General features: G+C 32.3%; 1 protein-coding gene and 1 long non-coding RNA gene across 7 annotated transcripts in view; one reads left to right on the top strand and one right to left on the bottom strand.

Annotated features, from left to right (window-relative positions):
* Positions 1-19,571, bottom strand: part of LOC148679954 (uncharacterized) — a 113,241-nt gene that overhangs the window by 14,729 nt on the left and 78,941 nt on the right. The window lies entirely within an intron of this gene.
* Positions 3,105-19,571, top strand: part of LOC147844739 (uncharacterized) — a 120,607-nt gene continuing 104,140 nt past the window's right edge. For all 6 annotated transcript variants that reach the window (XR_015483235.2, XR_015942438.1, XR_015483236.2 and 3 more), the window contains exons 1-2: positions 3,105-3,221; positions 4,174-4,247. Coding sequence is in view for 1 of the 6 variants with exons in the window: in XM_087248301.2 (XP_087104427.2) it covers positions 4,175-4,247 (73 nt within the window). In the remaining 5 variants the exon portion in view is untranslated. The remainder of the gene's footprint in view (positions 3,222-4,173; positions 4,248-19,571) is intronic.

Genomic DNA, 19,571 nt, shown 5'->3' with positions numbered 1-19,571 from the left:
TAATTAGCTCAACTTTTGCAGGCACGCGTGACGTTATTGGAAAGGTATCACGGGGTGTGTCGCGATTCTCCCTTACCACACCGCGACACAGGATCGTAGATCTGAGTGTCGCGATTTCGATTTTATATCGTGTATCGTTACAGCCCTAATGTTTTGCTGACAGATCATTTAGAATACTGTTGCATCATTTTTGTAAATGTTTGATATTTCTGAATGTAAAATAAAAATATCTAACATTTCTGCACACATCTGTACACATTTAAACATTAATATTTTTTGTAGGCATTACAGGTGCCCGCACTATGCTCACGGCTAATCAACGTCGGCTGTCAAAAAACACATGCTGTGGGGCAAAAATGGTTTGCACTTTGGTAAAGACTGTAAACAAAAGGGGAGGACCAAGTAGGTGAGTTAGAAATGTCAAAATTGGACTAATAAGTTTTTTTTGAAAGTTTCTTTGTGTGATTTATTTTCATTTTTCAGGAGCAATGATCCCCATATTCCCACTTACCCAACCTCTGTACACTTGTACAATATGCATTGAGGCACAAGGATGTAGGGGTCACTGTAGGTACCACCATCACAAGAACTAACTCTGTAAAGATACCACCATGTCAGAGCTTGAACTGCCAGTTGCCACCAGAACTATTGCTGCCACATGCACCAGAGTTACTGTCAACAGAACCGGACACAAAGCCTCAACCACAGCCCAACCCACTCCAGCAACACTGACAGAGCCTGTGGTGCTAGAGCTGGCAGATCTGCAACTCTAAAGTTTAAACATTGCTAAATAACAGGAGTGTCAAAATATGACATAAAACTGGATAAAACAACAACAACAATATAATAATTTACAATATATTATGATACAATATTATAATGTTATTTAACGAAGTTTAAACTGTACGGTAACTTTTAGTTAAGATTGCAAAGATTTATTTTTCATTTGATGCAGATTCATTTGTGTATCTTCAAACGATTAGAAATGAATAAAGTCTGGTTTTTTTTCCCTGTTTAAAAGATAACTGAGCCTTTAATTGTCATAAAGGAATTATAAAGCTTAAATAGTCCTCACTTTAGATTAGGTCACAAAACTGTATGAAGTTAAATTACTATAGCATTTATTAACATACAAATGAACTAATAGTATATGCCTGAATAATAAGATATATAAATGTTAATTTGAATGGTTTATTAATCATTTATTTATGCATTCTGAATGATCTTCAAAAGCCACCAAGTACTGTCAAATAATTGGTTTGTTAATGATGCAATACTTAATTAAGAATTGAAAAATAAATTATTAACAAAGTATGTGTGGAGAGGTAAGCATGATCAAACACCCAATGAGGGGGAGAGCATGCTCAGAGCCCGGCGGCTAATCAGCAGGCCAATCAGAATTAATAAATAACACCTGTTTATTCTAGTGATTGAGCCGGAGAGACACCCTTCTTAAGGAGAAGAGAAGGAGCAGCCGGGAAGAGAGAGAGAACACACATATACACACACACACTGCTACATGTGTGGTGGCATTTAAAAATTAATAAAGCTATTTGCTTACCTGAATTGCCGACCCTGTCTTCTTCTTCCCTCAACAACAACGAACAATATTACAGTATGAAAATACAATCATTAATACAATCATTATAAATCAAGAATACAGCATTTGTATCTGCAGTTATAAACTGCTTACTAACATCTGTTAATGAAGAGTTAATGCTTAACAAATCATGAATTAAATCTGCTAATGCTCAATAAATAATTCATAGTGTGTAGTTATTATAAAGTGTTACCAAAATGGGTATCATTTATTTATTTATTTATTTTTCATGGGAGGCCTCTAACAATGAATATGATTGCTGTCCAACAGATTATTCTTATTTTTTGGTCAGGAAATTACATTAAAGGTTAAAAAATAAATAAATAAAATAAAAAAGGTACTGTGAGAGGAATTATATTCTGATCAATTTTAACTTGTTTTCAGTGTTAAATGAAAGCCTTATTTGAAAGGCCTGCAGAAGCATATGTTGCATTTATTAAACATCTAAACTCTGTATAGAAACAGATAAAGTTTAATATAATTGTGCTTTAGCTGATTTTCATCTGATATGCAGATTATGTGCAGTGTTGGGTAAGTTACTCTTAAAACGTAATTCATTATTGATTATTACTAATTATCATTTAAAAACAAATACAATTGTATTTTAAATATTTTTTTTTAGATCAATTTGGATTTGGATCAACAAATCCCAAAGCAAAGACAAGAAAAACTAAATCTTTTACTAAATCTTTTAATTATTTAAATATGAGTCTAACAGGACCTTTTAGTTTTATTTAACATTATATATTTCAAATTTTTTTCAAATTTGACACCATTTTTCATACAGACCATTAAGCATGTGTTATTGTTGGACACATGTAACATTCTTTAGTTAAAAGAATTGAGTTGTTTTGCTAAATATCTGAATTTTGACAACAAATTATACACATATCCAACCCACTTCTCTGAATTAATACCAGATATTGTTAGAATCAGCCATTTAATTTAACGTTTTTATACTAGACTGCGAAATATAAAGAGGTTATGTTTGCATGCAGGGCCTGTGTTAAATTAATAAAAAATGTTTTTAAATAAATAAATATTATGTTTGTGTTTTTTTGCCGGTTTTTGTACAGAGTAAAGTTTTCTTATTGTTAAGATGCTGTTGTGTGTGTGTGTGTGTTTACTACATGTATTTTAGCCACTATTTTTATTGATTAAACACAATTTTTTTCCATGAGCTGTAGATTGTTTGTACTGCGTTTCATTTCATACACGAACTTTGCTAACTTTTCGTATTTTAGGTCTTGTTTTAAAAAATAGTTTGTGTTCATTGTCATTGTCATATAGCTGGACCAATGAAATTGAGCCACAGTCGTGAGTCACAGCTGCGGGGTGGGGTTTTAGCGTAGGGGGCGTGGTTTGCACTTAACTGGTTTCGGAAAAAAATCACGCGTTCTCGTCCCGTTTCCAGGTCGCTCCGCTCTTATTGGACGTGCTGCGTGCTTGCGCTGTGATTGGTGCTTGGAGACTGCATCTTTTGAAAAGACGTTTCTGACTCTTTAAACTGTTCTGCATCTTGGGTTTCGGGTCCTCTCCGCCATTATTTCTTCACTTTCAACGAACGCTGCTGATGCTTTCGAAGGAAAGATTCACTTCTGCTGGATGTAAAGTAAGCAAGGTAACAATTTCTTAATATTTACTTTAATTTTATATTTATTCCGTTTTGGATATACTTTTCAACCAAGACGGAACGTCGAGGGGTGTCTTTTCAACAGTCATCGGACGATCAGATGTCTGCTGGGAACTTGCGACCTAATTAGAAAGATAAAATGCCAACGTTAATTGCTAACAGTGAAAGTAGTTAAGTGCCTATTCAATGTTTGTCCATTTAATGTTCACCTATTAGTTAAATGACGAGCTGCTCATGATGTGGGCCCGGTGCGATTGACTCAAGAGCTAACATTACGTTAACAGTTGCCTTAAATGAATCGACGAAAGCCATCTGTACATTATGTGTTAGAACTAAAAATAACATTGAATCAAAATCTGCTATTATATAGATTATAAACGTTGATTGATACCCGTGAAAATAGTTAGGTGCCTATCAAATGATTGTCCAGTAACATGAAACTAGTTCTAGAGTGCCACATGTAAAGTTAATTGACTCTATACAAGTTAATAGATGACATTTTAAGTTACAACTAAGAGTAATTCTGAATCAAAGTCTGCCAATGTTTAAATTAAATGTACGTTAATTGATAGTGATACCAATAAAACTAAGTGCCTTTCAAATGCAATTAAAACGTGCAGCAACATAGCCTTTAAACATTCAATATGTTACTTTGGTTAAATCACGTAAATGAAGTTTTTGTCAGTTTATTCCTGTTTATTTCCTATAAAATTGCATCCATCACTTTGACAAAAATAAATCTGTTGCTAATGAGTCTTTTAAAACAGGATATTGTAATAATGTTATGAATAGGATATCATTTTTGTATTCAATTGAATTAAAAAAAAAAAAAGCACAGTTAAACAAATATAAGTCATGTTTTGTGGAACACTAATGAACAATTTTTTCTTCTTCTGACTGTTATCTCCTTATGTTTAACATAGTCTTTCTTGTCTTTTAGGATGCAAACCAACAACATTGTAAGAGTGAAGTTTAGAGAACGGAAGATCACATTTCACTCATTTTTGGAAAGTGGTAAGATATAAAGTAACAAACTTTGACATTGTTTGCATTATTATGTTTCTTTCTAAAAAATATTTGTAATATTAATGCAGGGTGTCTGCAGATCTTTAAGTCTTAAAAAGTCTTAAATCCCATAGTGTTTAAAGTTTTAGGTAAAGACGTCAAACTATGCCCCCACATGCAAGCTAACCCACTATATAATCAGTAAATAAATCATAACCAAGTCATCATGCATCATTACCAAACCACTGTCAGCATTAGAAAAAAGTTAAATGTTACAATTTAATGTCATTTAAATAATGGTAGCTAAATGTGTTACTTAGGGTACTTTCACACCTGTGAATTGATTCAGTTGTTCCGAAACAGAAATTACAAATGTTACATTATTGCTCTTTGCTCTTGGAGCGGTTCGCTTTCACATTGCAAAGTTTCTAATCGGACCAAAAGAGCTAAAAACAAGTCACGTGCGAGTAAACTCTCCTCACATTGGTCAGTGTCAGGGTTTATTTTGCAGCGTCCCGCTCAGCTGTCAGGAGAGGTGGTGGTTTGGTGGTGATTGACAAGGTGCGCGCGCGACGTGTCTGAGGAGAGATGCGGTGGGGAGGGGTGAGAAGGGTTCGCGACGATACCTATTTGAGGACCGGGAGGGAGACGCGAGATTACCGGGAGATCATCACTCGTTTGCGGGCATCCGGAGACTCACGAAACTTCCTGCCTTACTCATAATTCTGTCTTCATATAGCCGTATGCCTATTACATATCCATAAAACACTGTGATATAACCGCGCTCGGATCGCTTTTTCACTGCAATCGATCCGCTCCAGGGTTCGTTTCAATTGAGCCGAGACCAACTCACTCAGGCGGTCTCGGAGCAATTACTTTGGTGCGAAACAGAGCGCGATTGCCCTGTTAACATATGCCAAACAAACCGCGCTAACTGGGCAAACGAGACAGGTTTCGAAACAAAAGTGTAGGTGTGAAAGCACCCTTAGTTACATTTTAAGGCATTGGTGTAGCAAAACAGAGACTACCCTAAATTCTCATGCTGCCTACCTGCAGCGCATGTGAGAGGTTGATCCGTGGCATCCACTTACTCATGCACCATTTATTTATAATACTATAAACTTAACTCCGCAGGCTGATCATCTTTAAAATCAAAAGTCATTTTTTTAAGTGTCCTAACTTGAGAATGCTGCTGCACAATGGGATGTTTCTTTATACAACTGTAAAAGTGCGCTTTAGTGATGTCAAAATGAAATCAAATGTTTTTAAGGGTCCTGCGACATCAATTTTATAGCTTAGTTTTAATAATATTGATAATAATAATAATAAATATAATAAGTTATAATATTATTATAGTGTAGACTTCTGTAGGATTTTTTTTTAGTTTACTCTAATATTCACCCTAACTGAAAAACTAATTTGATAATCACTGGCGTTTGAGTCACTACTAAAATTAATTTAACAGCAAATTACTTCTGCATTTTTCCTATTAGGCCTCAAGAGAGTTGTATTTAAAGAATTAGTTAACCAAAACATGTAATGAATTAGGCGGCTGGACCTTCATGCCATCCACTAGTCCAGTTTTCTATTGTGCCTGCGGAGCACATCACCTAATTGTTATATAACTTACTTTATCAGTAGACTATTTATTATTCATTCCTGAATCCTGATAGCACTTTAGAATAGCTATACCTTATAACTAGTTAATAGTCCAATAAAAAACTGTTAGTTAATGAGTTTTAAATAACTTGTTAAATAAAAGTTAATAGTTTATTAATTATTTATAAATGTGCCTTATAGATAACCAATAGATAACTTACAAGCTGTTAGTTAACAAGTTCTAAACAACTTGTTACAGTATTTTGATGATTGATAACTATACCTAATAAATTAGTAATAGATCATGAACAAGCTGTTTGTGAATTATTTACTAAAGACTTAAGTATCAGTTAATTGTTTATGTTATTGGGATGTTATTCTAGTTGCAACTATTCTTCATTTATTAACTGTTAGTGAATCATGTCTCAATAACATACTTAAGCTAATAACTAACACTTAACTAATATATTAACTCACACTTTACAGATCAATTGTTCATAGTCTGTTAACCATCTACTAACACCAGCGAAACTTCGTATAACAGCAAATGAAACCATTTCAAGCTACAGAAATTTTATGTGATATTTAAAATATATATACAGTTGAAGTAAGAATTATTAGCCCGCTTGTTTATTTTATCCCCAATTTCTGTTTAACGGAGACAAGATTTTTTAACACATTTCTAAAAATAATAATTTTAATAACTCATTTCTAATAACTGATTGATTTTATCTTTACCATGATGACTGTAAATAATATTTTACTAGATATTTATCAAGACACTTCTATACAGCTTAAAGAGATATTTAAAGGCTTAACTAGGTTGATTAAGTTAACTAGGCAGGCTAGGGGAATTAGGTAAGTTATTGTATAACAGTGGTTTGTTCTGTAGATTATCGAGAAAATATAGCTTAAAGGGGCTTATAATTTTGTCCCTAAAATGGTTCATGAAAAATTAAAAACTGCTTTTATTTTAGCCGAAATAAAACAAATAAGACTTTCTCCTGAAGAAAAAATATTATCAGACATAATGTTAAAATTTCTCTGGTAAACATCATTTGGAAAATATTTAAAAAAGAAGAAAAAAAATCGTAGGGGGCTAATAATTCTGACTTCAACTGTATGTATATATATATATATATATATATATATATATATATATATATATATATATATATATATATATATATTAGGGGTGTCACGATTCTCCAAATCCTCGATTCGATTACATTTTCGATTCTTAAGTCACGATTCGATTCGATTTTTGATTATGAATAATTAATTAATTAATAACAAATTAATTATTTGTAGTCGACCGTTTAAACTACCTGACCTGTATGGTCTTTGTTTTACCCATAAATAAATCATACAGTAAATGAATAAAGGCAATTTACACACATAATTACCACCTGTCAATCACTTTTTTCTTGTGAATAGGCAGTGATCTGTGTCGTTATTATGGCATCGGTAAAAAAAGGTGCACAACCAACAGGAACCAGCCAACAGTATCTGAGGTGTTTGCTAAAATGACTAAGTACTAGTGTGAAAGTAAAAGATTAAAGCAGTCTTAACTAGGTTAATTAGGTTAACCAGGCAGGCTAGGGTAATTAGGCAAATTATTGTATAACGATGGTTTGTTCTGGAGACAGTCTGAAAAACAATTAGCTTGAGGGGCTAATAAATTTGGCCTTAAAATGGTTCATAAAAAATTAAGAACTGCTTTTATTCTTGCCAAAATAAAACAAATAAGACTTTGTTCAGAGGAAAAAATATTATCAGACATACTATCAACATTTCCTTGCTCTGTTAAACATCATTTAGGAAATATTTTAAAAAGAAAAAAAAACAACAAAGGGGGGCTAATAATTCTGACTTCCACTGTATATATATTTACAGTAATTTTTTTAATGTTTTTAAGAAAACTTATTCAGTTCATCAAGGCTACATTTATTAAATGTAAAAAATGTTAAATTGTTAAATATTTATCAAAATTTTAAATAACTGCTTTGTTATTGTATGTAGTTTCAAAAAAAATGATTACTCCAGACATTATTGCTTTTATTACTATTACCATTAATAAATATAATAATAATTAATATTAGTGATTTCTGAAGGATCATGTTACTGGAGTAATGAAGCTGAAATTTCATCTTTAAAATCACTGAAATAAATGAATAAATTAATTGATAAAGTACTTTTGAACAGTTATTTTATAGTGCAACATTTCATAATTTGTACTTATGATGAAATAATTGCAGCCTTGGTGAGCAGAAGAAGCTTAGTTTAACATATTTAACAATCATACTGACCCCAAACTTTTGACCAGTTGTGTATATAGAATATTTTAGAAGCAAAAATGTGCACTTTAATTTTAACAACCCACAGACATCGTCACCGAATATTAAGCAGAGGTCAGACTTTCTCATATATACAGAGCCTCATTTCAATTGTCAGGTTTTGTAAAAATCGAACTATTGAATTGATCAATCTATTAAAGAAACGTTGGCTAGAATTCTGCATTATATGCTTAAATTATAGAGAGACATAGCAGATGAACCGAGACTGCATCAGATCAATGTAAATCTTTCTTTCGAGCTGTCAGTGCGGAAATGAACAAAACAACAGGCCTAATACAACATATTATATGATTAAAATATGGAAAAATTAACAGATAGTAATTTCGGTCAATTTCCCTGACGGATAAACCGAGATCAGGCTGGATAAACAGCTCTCAATAATATTTCAGCATGCTTTCACTTTCGCATTTACCGGTAAGAATGACATCTTGCCCTGCTCATCATTCTCTCTTCATATAGCCGTATATATGGCTATTACACGATCATAATACACTGTGATATAGCCTGGGTCGTTAGTTCGTTGCATTGTTTTGTTTTTTCACTACAATCGATCCACTCAGTAGGGCAGAGACCGTCTCATTCAGGCGATCTCGGACTGACTGATTTGGCGCGGATGCAAGCGCAACTGCTGGATTTATGCCAAACAAACCACGCTAACGGGGGAAACGAGACAGATTCCGAAACAAACGTCTATGTGTGAAAGCACCGTAAGATTGTATTTGCACACAATTGACAGACAGTCGCAGCACGCAGCTCTGGCTCGATCTGTCAGGCAACAAAGCAGCACTGTACACTGGCCAGAGCGTCTCGCACGCTGGCTCCGGGCTATCGGGCAGTCCTTATTGTCGAGCCCTGAAGGTTTAAGCTCAGTCAATGGGTCTCCTGCGTCTGCACAGTTTAACAAGCACTTCAACAAGTGGGTTTTTTCCCGCTTGGCAAGCTAAGCTGACGTGACATGGGGGCGTGGCAGCATCAATGATTCTATTTTTTGATTCGATAATCGAAATCGAGCATAAATTTCGATCGATTTCGATTTAAAATCCAAATCGTGACACCCTTAATATATATATATATACATACATATATATATATATATATATATATATATATATATATTCATTGGTGTTAAATTTCAGTGTGTGTTCAGTGTGTGTAAATTTTCAAAGTGTTAAAATTCTAGAGTTAGATAAAGGTAAAATAACCCTCTCGGCGTTAGAAGTTGTATTGCCTCCTTGTCGTTCAGAGGAACATGTATCTACATTTATAGAAAAGCCCTGTTTTTGAGAAACTAATCAGAGTGTCTGATCTCGCCCTACACCCTCATTCACCTGGCCCTTAAATTAGTCAATTAGTTTAGTCCACTAGACAGAGTAAATGACCACAAATAAGTGAATTCAGACACCTGCTGTTGAACACCTGCTGTTAACAAGCCCAATCACTGAAGGAATAAGAAATTGAAGAAATTAAACTAAAGACACAGCCTCACACCAAACCAACTGAATTAAAACAGAGTATTAAACAACTCAAATAACAGCATTAGCAGCTTCACTGATTAGAGTTTGACTTAATTTCTGTAAGAATGTTTGACAATGAACAGAGGTTTATATTTTTTTTATTAAAAATATTTAATTTGACCTCACCTCATGGAGATCAGAGGCTGCTTAGTCGAGTTCTTGAAGCTTTACTCTTCTATCTAAATGTTTCTCTGACTGTTATAGATGTGTTTCCAAGATGCATCAGTTATAGCAAGAAATGTTGTGAGAAACTATACTAATTATGTTAATTCAGTTAATTCATAAAAAAATAAAAACATATTTGTATTGAATCTGTATGCGATAATACTGCTGGCAGTCTGCTACTCTTCATAGAGGTTTAACAAACAATTAGGATGCAATTAATAATTAAAAGTGTCATGCATTAAACCTTCGAGCTCAAGCATCTCATAATGACACACATACATCAAGGATCAGGATTTGAACCTCAGCTGCGGTTGCTAAAAAGAAAAAAGCTGCATAGTTCATGCTGCAATGCATGCTCGGTGCCAGCATAGTACAAAGCTCCCAGCATGCATTGCACCATACATTATTCAGCTTTATGTTCTTACTATCTCGTTCTTTTCCTTTATTTTGTGTTGTTTTGGGAGGTAATATTTCAGTAGATTGTTTTGTATTGTTGTGGGTTGTTTTTTTTATTTAATTTAATTTTTTTTGTTTGTCACCATTATTGAGATTCAAAGACTAATTGTTGATGTCTGTGTGTTTTTCAGTTCTGCCATATATCAAACATTCTCGTTGTAAATGGTGGTTTTAAATCTGTTATAAAGTCATTAATTGCTGGAGTTACCATGGTTTAATTTATGTAAATTATTAATTCCTCACACTAATTAATATGATACTGAATTAGAAAACGAGCAGAAAAGGATGGCTTTGATATCATAGTAAATCTCTTCAAACGGACACTTTAATTTTCTTTTGGCTTTTCATGCTATACACTAATAATTATAGCAGCCAAAATAAAAAAAAAAACCATTTTATAGCAACCCCAACTAAAGCAGACTCTGTCCTCCATCATGGTGACTTCAAATGTACAACAGAAATTTCATAAAGAGCTTTTGTTCACATGACAGAAATAAAGTCAAAGGTCAGTAATAAGTGAAGCTCCATGATGAGTTGTTTGATATGATGAGTTGTTTTAAAGATGTTGAAAAAAAAAAATTTTTAGTGTGTAATTTGTTTTATTTTTAATCATTATTATTTTATTTAGAGTTTTATTCTCAGTTGATTTCATCTTTGGATTTGGCTGTAATTTGTTTTTCTTTCCTTCAGTGATTCTGCTTTTAACAGTCGTTCATCAATAATTCTCAATCCTCCTTCAATTAGACACTTAATTGTTTCATTAACTTCATCACTGTCTGAGTGTTCAACCCTCTGTAGCGAGGACACTAGTGAGGATTTTGCTCTGGAATTTAAGGCTGAAGTGTGTTTGAATGAAAAATACAGACTATAGAATGTATTTTTAACAGAAATGTTTTGGAAACTGAATTTACGAATGAAAAATGTTGAAAACAGCAGATTACTGGCAACCACTGCTGCCAGTATTATGACATACATTTAACAGATATTTTACACAATAAGAGTTTGCTAATTAACACTCTCTGAGTGTTAAAAATTTTAACACTTTCAGAAGTGTTATTTTAAAACTTTTATCGTGGTTCCCATATAAAAACTGAGGGAGTGTTAATTTTAACTCGGTAACACTTTACAATAAGGTTTATTAGTTAATGCATTTACTAATCATGAACAACACATGTACAGCATTTATTACTCATAATTGAACATTTACTAATGCATTATTGACATCCAAGTCCATGCTTGTTAACATTAGTTAATGCACCATGAGTTAACATGAACTAACAATGAACTACTGTATTTTCATTAACTAAAGTTAACTAATATGAACAAATACAGTGGTAAATGTATTGTTCATTGTTTGTTCATGTTAGTAAATGCATTAATTAACATTAACTAATGAACCTTATTGTAAAGTGTGACCTTTAACTCTAAGGTAGTTAAATCTACCAAATCTAAAATTTGCAGTGTGAGTTCGATAAAAAATACAGACTGTGGAATGTGTTTTTAACAGAAATATTCTGTAAACTGAATTTATGAATGTTAAAAACAGCAGATTACTGGCAACCACAGCTGCTGTTATTTTTCTGTAAAAATCAAAATAAAAAAAAAACAGCAAAGCGGTTTTTGTGTCACCATTGTGGAGGTTAGTAGCGTCTGTGTTCAAGTCCAAGATGAACTGAGAGTATTTGATGTTATGCTGCATCTTCTTTTGTTTAAAGGTAACTGTGTAGTTAGTAATGCAGTCAAAATCTGTTTGCTAATTGCAGTCACACATGAACACATTATTGCATCTAAAGACTTTACATTTTTCTGCACTAAGCAATGATTTTGTAAATTGAACATTGTATCAGTTCATGAAATATGGTTATTTTTCGTACATTTATACAGTTCTATAAAACTTCCATATTTTTCACAGTAAGATTCTGGCAACCACAGCTGCTGGTATTTTTTCGGAAATTAAACGGATATTTTACACAATAAGGGTTTTCTAATTAACACTCTCTTGGTGTTGATAATGTTAACACTTTCAAAAGTGTTATTTTTATCACTTATAGTGGTTCCCATATAAACTATGAGGAAGTGTTAATTTTAACTCCAAGGTAGTTAAATCTACTATCTAAAATTTGCAGTGTATATTTATCTTAACCTTGTTCCACTTATAGGCTTTTCTGTGTGCTGTATTTTTCCAAAGAAACTTCACAGATGATATGTTGAACATTATGTTTAAGGTATAGAAACACACGTACCGAGCCATCACATGGCAGAACAGCAGTTTACAAGAATACAAACCCATGAGGTTTGGGCACTTTTTGTGCTAAACATGAAAACAAAATAAATTATTATTTTATTATATAAAAATTATTTTATTAAAGTTCAAAAAAAGTTTTAAAGTGTTGTTAGATGGTGAAGAAACTACACTATAAACCTGAATTAGTTGACTTTACTAGATTGTTGTGCGGAAACCCGTTGCACAAAATAAATTTGTTTTAGTAGTCTTTACTAAAAATCATTAGTTTACATTACACATTTTATAGAGGATATGATTTGTAAAATGACTATTAAATTAAACATATCATATTATGTAAAAATATAAAAATATTTTATGCAATGATAATTGCTATATTTAAGAAATCTATTATAATTAAAAATAATTCCACTAAAATGTTACAATTTTAAGCACAAAGAATCAAACAACTTTTCAATTATTTTTATTTTTGTTAAATTTCTACAGGCAACGTTTCTTTCTGGCATAAGCAATCATTACTAATAGCACAATTGTGTAAATTTTGCAGTGAATCAAACAGCAATTTAATTCTTTAATGTCTCTAGCTTGGGCTTTAAGTCACTGTAGCCCAACATGAGGAGAAATTGTTGGATGAAGAGAAAAGTGTTATTTGTTAGAGCTGTGAACCTACACTAGTCTTTCGGTTACGATTATCATGCCATCGATTCAGTTCAATTCGATATATCGGTATTTTCTTCACAGCAGCAATTTTTGTATTAAAATGTATGAATATATTAATATTTATATACTATTTGTAATTCAATTTTGTCATTTAATACAAACAGTCAGATATATGAACTGTACCTTTAAATAACACCAGCATTTAGCAAATAATATAAACAAATATAATTATCCAGCTCTCACCGAAGAAACAATTAATTTTGACACCCCTATTCTTCGTCGACCTGGGGTATAGTAGTCCAAAGAGAATGCACAGCTTTTGGCAAGTCTTTGATGCCGTCCATCACAAGTTGTCACTCAATGATCATCTTAACTGAGGCTTCTTCCGCGATAAGTAGGATTTTAAGGTGATGGAATGACTGGATAATTAGTCCTACCAACAGAGAAGAACACTTACGTTTCTTATTACATAATCATCAACAATGTTAAACAAATAGCTTTGTAATGACAGAGACACAAAAGACAATATGTGAATTGGTTTTGACTAGGGATGCTCATTTCGGTTAATTTTGCTAACCGACAACCGCCGCTCATTAATCGGTTATTAACAGTTAACTGGTCAGATTACTATTAATTTTACAGTAAACAAATTGACGTGTCTATTTTGTGTCTGACACATTAAATATTGCATTCTAAAATATGATTTATTTTTATATGCTAGCATATTAATAATAGAACAATACAACAGAGCATTTTCACGCACCTGCAGTGTTTAGCAGTTAAACAAGTGGCCGACCACAGCTAACGTGCTTTTTTTCATTCCAAAAACGCGAGGCGCACCTCACTGCCTTTATGTTGACAAGGAAAAAGGAGAGAAGAAGTGTGGTCCTCTTATGAAATGACTGAATCAGCTGGGTATCGATTGTGCAAAAATGTTGCTGTCTATGTTGTTACAATTGTAATATTTAATAATATTGTGATATTCAAGATTTGTACATTCATACAGCTCTGAATAACTTAAAACAGCGATTAGACCTTCAGAGCGGCATTAATGCGTCCTGAAGTAAAGCGAAACGGCTATAAACTCCAGCAAGATAGAGTGATTATATGCAGAGTCATACTTTATCTATAAATAAAGTTTAACTATAGAAACTGTGTTCATCTTAACTAAAAGTTTCGACGTGTTTGCTGGCCTCACACATTGTGCACCTGTCAGTCAGTCAGTCAGCACGTAACTCCCAAAGGGTTAAACAGATAGCGCACAGCACTATACGGTTACAAAAAAGTTTGCGCTGTTATAATCCACTTACCTTTTAATACGTTTTGATGCGATTTTAATCCGCTATTAAAAACAACAATAACTGAATGTTTTGAATGGGTAATGTAGCCGTGGTGGGATGCATTTTAGTCCCCGCCATGGAAGAATGAATTTAGCGGAAACCATGCTCTTTAAAAGTTCTCTGTAATTGTCTTGACAACACAAACTGCTGCTCTGGGATGAGCCGCGTGCAAAAGATGCCCCTCTTACCGCAAAGGCGCATTCAATCTGCCCCTTATGCAGTAAAACTAAAAATATATAAAATAATAATTTTAATCGTTTAACTGATAGCATTAATCGATCACAAACGCACCCTTTCGGTTAAGGGTTAATTGATTATTTTGAGCATCCCTAGTTTTGACCAATTTACTTTTGCTTTAGTTACACTGTAAAAGGTTTAATTCATTTTACAATGTTAATTTAAGCATGTAATAATTGACCTTCATTCTCAATTTAACTATAAGACTTGTGCATCTTTATCTTTCCCTCAATATAAAGTCACAGAGACAATTTATCTTTAAATTGAAGTTGGACTTTTAAAACAGGGACACAAAAGTCACAGGTATCATTAAAAATAACTTAAACTGTGTTCTGAAGATAAACAATCTTGTGGGTCGAATATACAATGACATGTTAGAGAGTTTGGAAAGATGTTTATCTATTTTTAAGATTCAATGCTTTAAACTAAGTGTGTGTGACTAAGTTTCATAAAATATAAGGACCATGCATTGATGGTAAGAATGTATTTATGGTCCTTTAATATAACCTTTAAGACAATAAGTTTGAAGAAATCTGCAGGCTTGTCCTCCAGTGGAATCAAAAGCCATTTTAGGACCTAATAGCTCTTGAGTCTGTTAATAAATTAATAATTTAAATTTCAATAATTTAACTGTTAAAAAATTATGCAAATATATAATGGACATGAACCAACCTTGGTTTGCTGTAAAAGCTCTGACAACAGCTCTCCAACATTCCTTCTCTTTGATTAAAAGATCTCAATTAAACAGACTGTGTCGATCAAACATTTCGGTAAAACTTCATAATAACTATGAATCATTTATTAAGCATTAGCATCTAGTGAATTCATTATTTGTTAAGCATCAACTCTACATTAATAAACATTAGTAAGCAGTTTATTGAGTAACTGCAGCTACAAATGCTGTATTATTGACTTATAAATACATTTATAATGTGCTTAATAATTGTACTGTTAATGAGTAATTTTTCATTACTAAAGGACATATTACATTTTTTACAAACCATTTTATTTAAGAGTAGTGGGTGGTTTTATTATAAATCAGAATGAGTTAATAAATGATTAATAAACTATTGAAATCAAAGTTTATACAGTATATCTTATTATTCAGGCGTATAGTAATAGTTACTATATATGTTAATAATTAATGCTTTATAAACTCAAATTCATGCAGTTTTGTGACCTAATCTAAAGTGACGACTGTTTATGCTGTATAAATCTCTTAAACATGACAATTAAAGACTCAGTATCAAATGAACAATAATCTTTGCAATCTTATCTAAAAAGTAAAATGACTGTAAAGTTTAAACATTGCTGAATGACAGAAGTGTCAAAATACGACATCAAATTGAATAAAACAACAACAATAAAATAATTGAACAATATAATAAGATGCAATGTTTGAACTTAACAGTAATTTTATTTTAGCTAAGGATGCAAAGATTTAGTTTTCTTTTGAAGTACAGTATAATTTGTGTATCTGTTGATAATGTAACTGAGCCTTTAATTGTCATTTATAAGGGATTCATAAAGCATAAACAGTCCTCACTTTAAATTAGGTTACAACACTGGATAAAGTTGAGTTAATAATGCATTTAATAACATACAAGTTAACTATTAGTATTTTCCTGAATAATAAGATAAAAATGTTAATTTTATTAGTTTACTAATCATTTACTAAGTTATTCTGAATTATCCTAAAAACAGCCAATTACTCTTAAATTACTGGTTTGTAAATAATGCAATACCTAATGTATTAATGAAAAAATAATCATTAACAAAGTATGAAAGTACAATTATTAAGCACATTATGATTGTGATTGTAAGTCAAGAATAGAGCATTTCTAGTTTAAGTTATAAACTGCTTACTAATGTTTATTAATGTAGAGTTAATACTTTAGAGAAAATGAATTCATTATTTGCTAATCCCTAATAAATAGTTCATAGTGTGTACACTGTTAAAAATTGTCCTGTTAAAAAACAGTAAAATACTGGCAGCTGCAGTTGCCAGCAATGTACTGTTATTTTACAGTATGTTGCTGTAAAAATACATGGACTACATTGATTTACACAATACTCAAGTGAACTCATTTTGCTCACTGAAAGCAACTGCCTCAACTTGGTCAACTGCTGAATGAGTTTATGAAGTAATGTGCTATACATGCTTAGAAGTATACTTATAACGATAACTTATTTTAGTTAATTAGAAAAGTTCGGTTTAACTCTAATGTCTTATTTTTCACAACAGCACACATACATGTAAATCTGGAATCACCAGAGAGATTCTTACTGCATCAGCAACTAAACAGCCGCTATCTTTAAATAGAGAAACATGCAGAATAACATCAGCAGTTCACTGTTCATCTTTAACTCATACACTGGCTCTACTCTCCTCCACAACGGTGACAGACAGAAGAAATTAGCTTCAGGTTTTACAGTAAAATACTGTTTTTTCCTTGATTTAACAGTAATCTACTGGCAGCTGTGGTTGCCACTAATCTACTGTTTTTTTACAGTCTATTTCCGTAGTGTAAATTAACAGTATATTACTGATAAAATACATTTTTACACTGTGTTTTTACCTCTCACACCTTTAACCCTTTAAACCCCAGAGCATATACTTCAGTTTTTATTGAAGTGTCCACACTACTGAGTGTTCAAGAAACATGGAGCAAAGCTGAAGTGAATTAATTAATTAAATGACTAATTAAATGATGATTGAGGATTAACAATGAACAAATTAAGAAATACTGAAGGGAAAAAACAAGAACAGAACATACAAAACACAGCTTTAGTCACAGCTTTATAATGAAATAACCTGAAGAACAACAAATGATTAAATCATTTAAATGATCAGTGGATGATTAAACAACTCTACAAACATCATCAGCAGCTACACTTATTACTTAATACATGTATTTTTGTATAACATCTACTAAAGTTCTTCTTGAGAAAAAGTTAAAGTTTTACGTCACCATCATGGAGAACAGAGTTTGCTTGAGTTGGGCTCTTAGCCCTGTCATTTTTAACATTTATATATCTTGGCTGCTGCAATTGTTGAGAACTTTGTTTAAAAAGCTCCTTTGTTGTGGCAAACCAGCCAAAAACCTAAGTAAGATCTGGTGATGTTCATGTTGCTATTAAATGGCAGAGTCTGTTCTCATTTAGTATAATAAAATTTACTGCTCTTATTCAATGTTAAATCTATTGTTTTACATTATGTCTATATATGGCAATGATTTCTGGAAGTTTTTAAGAATATCTTGGACAATAACACTGCTCTATGGTGTAGATCGCACTCAAAGAGACCTCAATAATCGGCATATGAACCTCAATAATGGTGACAACTAACAAAATTAACAGTTTAACTCACAAACAGGCAACTGAAAGTCTAAACATAAACAACAGCAGAATCAAACACAAATAAAGAAAACTGTTAGACCATTATACAACATTTATTTATACCGCAATGCATGCTGGGATATTTGTACCGTGCCACTCCCAGCATGCATTGCAGCATGAAACATTTGAGATGTTACCATTGTTGAGATACAAGGTCAGATTCATGAGGTCTGAGTGTGTATTTGTCATAACTGAACTGTTTTTGTATGTTATTTCTTAACTGTTAAGTAATTACGGAGGTATCTTTTCTGTTTCCACTTCTCATTAATTAAATTAATACCTGCAACTAAGTATAAAATCTATTGCATGATGCCCTTCTTCCAGATTTATACCAAAACATTTATCAGAACCAATTTCAGACAAATAGATTTCTCTATTTATTGACTTTCCAACTTGATTGCTATAATACAAGCATTTTGTTAACTCTTTATTATAGTAATTGGAGAGTCTGAATTAATAAGTTCAAGGGTGAAGAGCCCAACTAAACCAGCCCCTCACTCCATTACGGTGACACAAAAAACACCTTAATTTCTGTTGGATCTCAATGAGAATAGTATGGAAGTCAAATCAGTCAGTAATAAGTGTGTGTCTGCTGTTGTTTGTGGAGTTGTTTAATGATCCTCTGCTGAGACTGAAGGTGTTTTATTTTATTTGATTTTATTTAATGTTGTAACTCAAGTCACTGTTTGTGTTTCTTGTTTATTTTCTTCAGTAATTGTAATTATTAACAGCAGGTGTTCATCAGTGTCTGAATTCACTCATTAGTGTTCATTAAAACTGTCAGGTGAACTATATTAGTTAACTAGTGTATGAAATAGTGAACAAGGACACAAAGCGTAATTTCAAACACAGACTTCAAAACATCGAATCTGAACTCTGTTAGCTCACAGTTTTCTGCAGTTGGTTACTTTCTCGAAAACAAAAATGTTACCCAGAAAGCACTGTTTTTAACAGAATATTACTGTTTTAGTGAAAAAACATTATTTTACCGTAGAATCTGACAATTTTTTAACAGCAATTTTTTACAGTGTAGTTATTAAAAAGTGTTACCAAATTCCTGCTTGAAGTTCTTTCACACTGCTGAACTCCAAGAACACCTGCAAAACAAGAGAAAAGACAAAATATTAATGTTGAGAGTTAAGACTTTCAATATGTCCTGGTTGTTAATTGACAGTAAAGTGATGACATAAAAAATACAACTATTCATAGTTATAAAGTTGAATTAGTATGTTTGACATATATGATTGTCATTGACAACATTATTAGACCATTTGTTTTCACAGGTAAAATAAGACATTTGTCATTATCAGATTTCTCTTGTGTTATATTCAACATTATATTGCCTAGAGTAGTTATACTGATAC

Source organism: Danio rerio, chromosome 4, assembly GCF_052040795.2.
Source record: "Danio rerio strain M-AB ecotype USA chromosome 4, GRCz13ab, whole genome shotgun sequence".
NCBI classification, from domain to species: Eukaryota; Metazoa; Chordata; class Actinopteri; order Cypriniformes; family Danionidae; genus Danio; species Danio rerio.
The sequence above is the reverse complement of the archived record's forward strand: the minus strand, read 5'-3'. Positions and strand labels throughout refer to the sequence as shown.